General features: G+C 38.4%; 1 protein-coding gene across 1 annotated transcript; it reads right to left on the reverse strand.

The window, feature by feature from the left end:
* Positions 1–1,128: 1,128 nt before the first annotated feature.
* On the reverse strand, positions 1,129–3,024 carry LOC117338983. The gene is made up of 3 exons (XM_033900348.1): positions 3,013–3,024; positions 2,488–2,679; positions 1,129–2,219 (listed from the first exon to the last, which is right to left on the reverse strand). The coding sequence occupies exons 1-3, from the start codon at positions 3,022–3,024 to the stop codon at positions 1,488–1,490; spliced, it is 936 nt and encodes a 311-aa protein (XP_033756239.1). The 3' UTR covers positions 1,129–1,487.
* Positions 3,025–8,094: the final 5,070 nt, after the last annotated feature.

The following is an 8,094-nucleotide window of genomic DNA, read 5'->3' on the forward strand; positions in this document are numbered from 1 at the left end:
AGATAAGCCTGATCAATGGAGTTGATCAAGAAGCCGAGAAACCTCTTAATTGTGCCAGGTTCCAGAGAACACTTATCCAGTGCCAGAGTATAGCCTAACCTTGTCAAGACCTGAACCATAGTATACACTATCTGCTTTGCCTCTATATATGGATTGTCCCCATTGTGTCTGAAACTCCTAACCGATCATCAATATACTGCGCATTCAAGATAGATTTTGTTCGAAGGTAATTTGTTACAACCATTCCAACAGACTGGTACACGTATGGGGAGGCTTTCCACCCAAAGGGCAAAGTGCAGTATGTCATAATAAAACCACCGAACTGAATGCCAAAATAATTGCGAGACCTTTCTGACAACAGAATATGATCATAACCTGATTTTTCGTCAAGGGTGATCATATAGGCATTCCTTTCAATCATTCTATGGACATCCCTTAGAGTTTCTAGTTTGAAAGGGAGATCTTTGATCCACAGATTAAGGTACCTCTCATCATGGCAAAGTCGAGGCTTAGTGGGCTCGATTAGTAAGGGCATGATGACCTTTGGTAGTTCACACTCTCCAACTTTACCTAGGAGACTGAGAGAACCACTCTCTATTCTATCACACAACTCTTTCACAATGAAGTCTACATGGTCTCTACGATGTCTCGAGTTAGGAAAGTATTGTACTGGAGGTGTACTACTATCAAAAGCTCTACCTTTGAAGTTACCTTTGAAATGATGAAAAAGTCATATATGTCTACACCATTTTCTAGCCACCCTGTAATAACTTTCCTCCCTTCATCATCATATCCCTGCAAAACATCCTTCCAATCAGACAGGTGAGAATGAAGTTGATTGAGGGGTCTCTTAAAGATAACTTTCTAATATTGTAGTCCGTGTCTAGTTGCGACATTACGTGGGCATCGGACAAAGAGGCTCCACCATCCAATGTCACCCATGCTGGTTCTTGTCGGACCCTTATATTTGTCGGATTAAAACCACTTTCAAGTTTGTTTTTTTTTTTTTTTTTTTTTTTTTTGTAATTCCACCATCACAGCGGCCATCCTCTCTGCACCTCTGTAATACACAGAAGGTATGTATAATTCAAAAAACAGGACCAGCATAAGTAACATTGAAATAGTGGAACCCCCTCGTCCGCTACCCACGTGAGTGTAACTCACTAAGGCGTCAGTGTCCTTTGGACAGCAGAGGAGGAAGTACCATTATAACTTACAAGCTAACCTATTTATAATAGTTTACTAAGAAGACAATATATAACTCTAGTATAATGTTAGTACAATGCATCTATATCTCCCTGTAGGACTACAAGCATCATGATCATTTCAATTATACATCACAATTGGTCATATATAAACCAAAAGTATCTTAATTATTGAGTATTAATTAAGTAAACAGTTTTATCAAACCAGTTGCTTTCTGGTAAAAAATAATTTGACACTGTAAACATATGAACATTTGTTGTAAATTTGCAATCTTCCAAGTACTACTTTTGCCTGAACTCTTTTACTTTTGGACAATCTCGGACCTGGTGGGCTGTACTGTCACAAACCAGGCATGCTCCTCTAGGGCGTTGCCCAGGGTGCCTAAAACCACCCCTCCTATAATTTCTATACCCTTGACCATACCCTTGCTGACCATACCCTTGCTGAACATAACCCTGATAAGATCCATACATAGGATTAGGATGTTGTTGCAGGGGAAAAGGCATAGGGGCCAGGTCTGCCCCTGGTGGGGGTAATGTGACATACAAGTTGTCCAATGGCGACAGAGTGGTTTGTGTTTTCCCTACCAGTGGTGCCTCTTTCTTTGATTCTTTGGCTGTGTCTATGACATCCTTCATACACTTGGCAATAGCTTTTGATATCTTGTCAGACTCATTCCCCCCTAAGACAGATAGACAGAGCTTTGGAAGGCAGACCTTAGACTGAAGTCTATGAACTTGTCTCAAAAGTTCCTCGTATAGACCTGACTCCTCATGGTTAGCACTCCTGGCTGCTTTTGCAAGTTCCTCTAATGTGAGAAGGATTAAGGAATTACTTGGTTCTGGTTGAAGGCAAAGTATCCTTACCCTCTCTTTAATGTCGGAAACCTTTGGTGATGTGGAGCTTTCCAAAAACGCAATTCTTGCCTCCAGTGAGCCGGACCAAGATTTTGACCTTTTGTTTGGTGGTTCATCATTATTACGTACGTAAGTGTTTTCTTGTGTGATGTCGTCCTGTAACAAATTAATAAAATCTTCAGTTTTGTTCCGGGGGGAGGGATTTATTGTTCCTCAGTTTTCAGGCTTTTCCCTGTGTATACTTGTAATTATTATCTCTGCAGGCATACATTCTCACTGAAAACCTCATTTGTCTACATTGTTGATATGTTTATCTATACCTTAGATACAAATATATTTTGGTTAAATGCTCGTTAAATAGGTAAAAGACATTATAATATAAAATATGTATGACCACACTGACCATACCATGATTTTCACTTACCTGTGCTTCTGTAGATGTTCCCGGTGCCTCAAGTAGATCCTGACCTTGGGGTTGTCCCTTCTCATTAGCCAGAACTATCAGATAATGTAGGAGGAGGCGTGCCTCTGATATATCCTCCTTGTTCTTTCCTGCCAATTCTAATAGGTCTGAGAGGGACTCATCAGTGAGTACATTTACATATTTTTCCACATCCTGCAATCAAATCCCAGAGTAAATTATTCTACCACTATACACTCAACTTTCATGATTTCCCTGATTAATCTTATTTGTATATAAGTTGTAATGGACATTGAATAACCAGATGAATACTATCAACTAATCATAGATACCATTTATGCTGATACACAGGGGTGGGGGTTGGGTAGGGTGTGAGGGAATAGGGGTATGGATATAGGTGTACATGCAATAATGGTATATACATATCATGACATGATGACAGATCAAGTGTTAACTGACATTTGACAATATGACTCGGATCAGTACAGAGTTAAGTTTGGTTTGTTATTTTCTTTTACATCCTATTACAACCAGAGTCATCAGTACCACTACCTGGTAAACTGCCCACCGTTGGTTTCAAACTCGCAACCCAGAGGTGGAGGACTAGCCACAAGGTTAAGTCAAATTTGATAACAATGGTATGTGTAACAAAGGATGGGACATAACTCTCTCACTGAAGTATTTCTGCCAGTGTGATGTTTTCAACATGTATTTCTATCCCCCTATTTGTTATTTCAGACACCCATCATCACTTGATTTTTTTTTTTTTTTTTTTTTTTCAAAGCATAAAAAACTTATATTTTTCAATCTCAACCAATTTATATCAAAAAGGAAAAAGGATCTAGCAACAGGCATAGCCTATATAAATTCTTTCCTAGATAAATATATAGTTTATAATTGTGTCACCCAAATCCGGAAATCATATCCATTTCAGACATTTGTTGTCACTTAAAAATCAGACACCTAGTATCTCTATTCCTATTCAAATAAGCAGACAGTTGTAAATATTTCAGACACTTGTTATCCCTTTTGTATCAATGTATGGATATGTGTTGGTCAAAATATAATTACGTTATATCACATATTTACCTTAATTATTTCATGGTATTGATACTGATACCGGAAGGATTATCAGATAATTAATTTAATCATTTAATATCTGATTTATAATATATTTCTACTCAACTACAAAACAGTTATTCCCTTCAGCCTTACCCGTATAGACAAGTCCTCCGTTTTGCGACCAGCCATCATCCTTGCAAGGGCTTTTACCGGGGCACCCTCCTGGAGCCTTCTGACGGCAGGAAGGACATTCCTTCCTTTCAGAGTATGTCTCTTTTTCAATGTAGTTGGAAGGACCATGTTCTAAGCAAGGGAAATATACTACACATAGAATACAACAAACAATAGCTATCGAACTCCAAAACGTGCTCAGGGACACCATTATTGTTACTCCAACCCAATTATGTACCACAGCAGATGTTCGTACTCGAACGCGGTATAAACAATAATATTAGAGTTACCTCCCTTTACCCGTTCAAGTCGTTGGTAAAATTAGCCATGCTCGAATCTATGTCAAGCAATATATAAGTACGCAGTGTAACCGTCAATAAATATAACAACCAACACTATCATAATAGTACTCCTTACATGCATACCATATAACCAAATTAAGAAAAAAGTCTTGCATGACTGATAGCGAGCAACCGGCCCTGAATGAAGCTGACCCCACCAGCTCACGGATTTCCAATCCGTCAAGAAATATAACCATCGCGCCATCCAGGCGGAAAGTAAGGCTACCAAAGCCAAAATGGACCATCCAGGTCAAAGCCAACCAGGCTATTCCCGTTCCACGGGTTTTAAAAACATGCATATTTACCTGATTCTTTATCAGTCGAAACAGCGAACGTCCTCATGGATGGATGTTGAAGATGTCTATGACGTCACTTCCGCTTTCAGTGACAAGTCACTGAGGATCGTAATATCATCAACAGTATATTGAGAAAGTTTATTTATTTATTTATTTATTCAAAGGGTTTTACGTCCGCTATTACGGCCTTGCGGCCTTTCAGCTGACGAGTAAACAGTGCTGTCGACCAGTAATAATCATCAACAGTATCTTGAGAAAGACGATTAGTACCCCTATATACAGTGCTGTCGACCAGCAATACCATGCAAGTATACTGGATTCCATACAACTCAACAAATAGCTGGAAATAGACATGTCTTGCAAGGCAACCGCATCACTCAGTTTTCGAATTCAATGGATATCGTGTCATTCAGGCGACACAGGTATAGCGTAGCGGCGGTCAGACGGAAATTCATCTTTTTAGATTATAAAAATTGGGAGTGAGTTTTGGCGAAAATAAAATTCAAATAATCGATTGATTTTTATAAACGATATACATACATTGGTAATCAGTGATATGGGGAGTAGTTTGGATATGATTAATTTATAAGTAAATGAAATCCATGGTTTGTACATTGTAGATGCATACAATTTTTTTGTCCATAACACCTGCTTTTGTGTATAAGAAATGATTTGTTTAATCAATCGGTGGCAGTGAAATACATTTCTGTATTTTGTGTTGTTTATCCTACTGGATAATTGAATATAGAACACATGATTCACGATAAAGATATAAACGAATGCTGTTTTCCATCTAATCTATTTCAAAGTCGCCATCAAGGAGAGAGAATTGAAACATTTCTGTCGGGAGAGGGGTTGCACACCAATTCCATATCCCAGATGTTCTATTTTTCTATTTCTTTTATTGTATTTTTTGTCGTAATCATTTGAGTTCGCTTCTCGAAGAGAGGGATATCTTTTGTTGTTGGTTTTGATTTCTAAATGTTAAAGTGTTTGTAGTGTTGAGAGGCATCAGTAAAAACTCCTTTGTAAGTGTTATAGGGGTGCTGGTTTGGTTTGTACGACGGTTACCTATAACTTGCTGGAGCCGAATAATCTCTTTTTGGAAAAAAACTTTCATTGAAACGTTTTGAACTTAGATGTTTTATTGTTAAGCTACTACTCCCCGGCAAGCCATGCATACCTAAAATACTCGTATACTCTTAGCCTAAGGTATTACTTATATCATGGTTTTAAAATCTCTATGAATCCACGAATGAGACGTAGATACATGCATCCGACGTTATCTTTAGGGTTTAAATATGATGATCAAATCCATAAAAATCACGCATTAACTAATATATTGGCTACACAAAGTTTGATAAATCACTGCAGCACCGACAAAAAATGTCTTTGATCGATAGAATAAAAGAAAGGCTCGTTTGTAGTACCAACAAGAAAGACAGTAATAACGGAATGTGGAATTGAAAACAAATGGAAAGAAGAAACCATGAACAGAAGAAGAAAACAGAAACAACAAATACCGGAAATAAAACACACACGCACCACACCTACAAAACACACACACGCACCACACCTACAAAACACACACACGCACCACACCTACAAAACACACACATGCACCACACTTACAAAACACACCCGCACCACACCTACAAAACACACGCACTACACCTACAAAACACACACACGCTCCACACCTACAAAATACACACACGCACCACATCTACAAAACACACACATGCACCACATCTACAAAACACACACATGCACCACACCTACAAAACACACACACGCTCCACACCTACAAAACACAAACACACCACACCTACAAAACACACCCGCACCACACCTACAAAATACACACACGCACCACACTTACAAAACACACACACGCACCACGCCTACAAAATACACACACACGCAGCACACCTACAAAACACACACACACACCACATCTACAAAACACACACGCACCACACCTACAAAACACACACACGCACCACTTACAAACACACACACGCACCACACCTACAAAACACACACACGCACCGCACTTACAAAACACACACACGCACCACACCTACAAAACACACACACGGCACCAAACCTACAAATACACACACGCACAACACCTACAAATCACACACACGCACCACACCTACAAACACACACGCACCACACCTACAAAACACACACACGCACTACACCTACAAAACACACACACGCACCACACTTACAAAACACACACACGCACCACACCTACAAAACACACACATGCACCACACCTACAAAACACTACTCTAATACAGGGGGAAAGCAAAGTCATTCGGGATTCTAACTCGCTATGCTTATGCCTGTACTCAGCGACGTAACCATTTAGCCCTCACGACTGATTCGTCAATCAAAACAATGTGGTGTATCATTGTTGGATTAACACATATGCAATGTACCTATTTTCTCTACATGAATATCATCTGCATTCAGTATGTCAATGAGCGATCAACACGACAGGACACTCTCGTGCGATTACTATTGTAGGCAAAATAATGGATAATTACTAGGACGTTGTGTTTAATTTTTCATTTGCATTGATGTATTTTTTTTAGTTTCATCGGGGTATGAAACAAATTTTGTTTGCAAACAACATAATTGTTTCAACGATTCGGAGTTTGAATTAAAATTTCCTTATTTTGCCGACATTTTTTGTTTGTAGAATGTCACTTGACCTTGATTTGACCTAGGTTTATATGGTGGGTAGCGCCGAATGAGGAGAGGACGCTTACCCTTTTTGAGGATCTGGTCTTATTCTCGTTGTACGTTTGCCTGAGGCTCCATCCAAATCTATATATTTTTAGTTGGAATTATGGTTTAACTAGGTAGCCATATATAAGGGAACGCTATATAATTCAATGCCTAGATTCTCCATTTATATAATTCTTAACCATACTTTTTGTTTACCCAAATTTCAAACAAGGATTCCTTGTTTGAAAGGTTGTACAGCCACAAGTGTTTAACTTCAACCGCATTTTATCCCATACCGACTCATGCAAGACATAGTAAAACGAATTTGTCATATAACAAATGCATGTATACTCATTTTGCTAAGGCCGGTTATGTTAATAATCGTATATATGTTAATATTTGTGAAGAGATCGTATGTAGTCGTTATCCCTGAAGTATCAAGAATGATGTTAATAGCACTGATACGTCATGCTCTACGCACTAGATAATATGAAAAATTATATAAGTCTACATCAAAATTATCACAGCCTTGTTTCAACGAAATCGGTGAACCGACAAATCAGTGATATGTAGACCTAGTCTACAATATACAGTAATATCTTACATTTTCATAGACTTTTATGTGTCCTTTTTGTGAAATCCAAATGTACATACATGATTGAATTGATCTCATTGAACCATATAGTGGGCGTGTGTGTCTCATTTTAGAAACACACGTATACATGTGAAATAGAAACTAATTTGTGCATGGACTATGTCGTTTTAATCTCCAATTGTATCCCGTGGAAATGGCGAGAACACTCGCCAATTGAGTGTCTAATGATCCCATTTCAAATGAAAAGTTTTAAACCCGGCAAAGCATAGTTAGCTTATGGAAATGGTATTGTGCATGCACATTTCTAGAGTTTTCCTGTCATTCGTACAGGTTTTCCTATTTCAAAACAACAACAACAACAACAACAACAACAACAACAACAAATAAACAAACAAACAAA

Source organism: Pecten maximus, chromosome 12 (genome assembly GCF_902652985.1).
Source record: "Pecten maximus chromosome 12, xPecMax1.1, whole genome shotgun sequence".
Classification (NCBI taxonomy): Eukaryota; Metazoa; Mollusca; class Bivalvia; order Pectinida; family Pectinidae; genus Pecten; species Pecten maximus.

Bases quoted from the DNA above. Each gene is read 5' to 3' on its own strand.
- LOC117338983 (XM_033900348.1), bottom strand. The intron at 2,220-2,487 runs GTAAGTGAAAAT...AATTTGTTACAG, and splicing joins GAACATCTACAGAAGCACAG to GACGACATCACACAAGAAAA.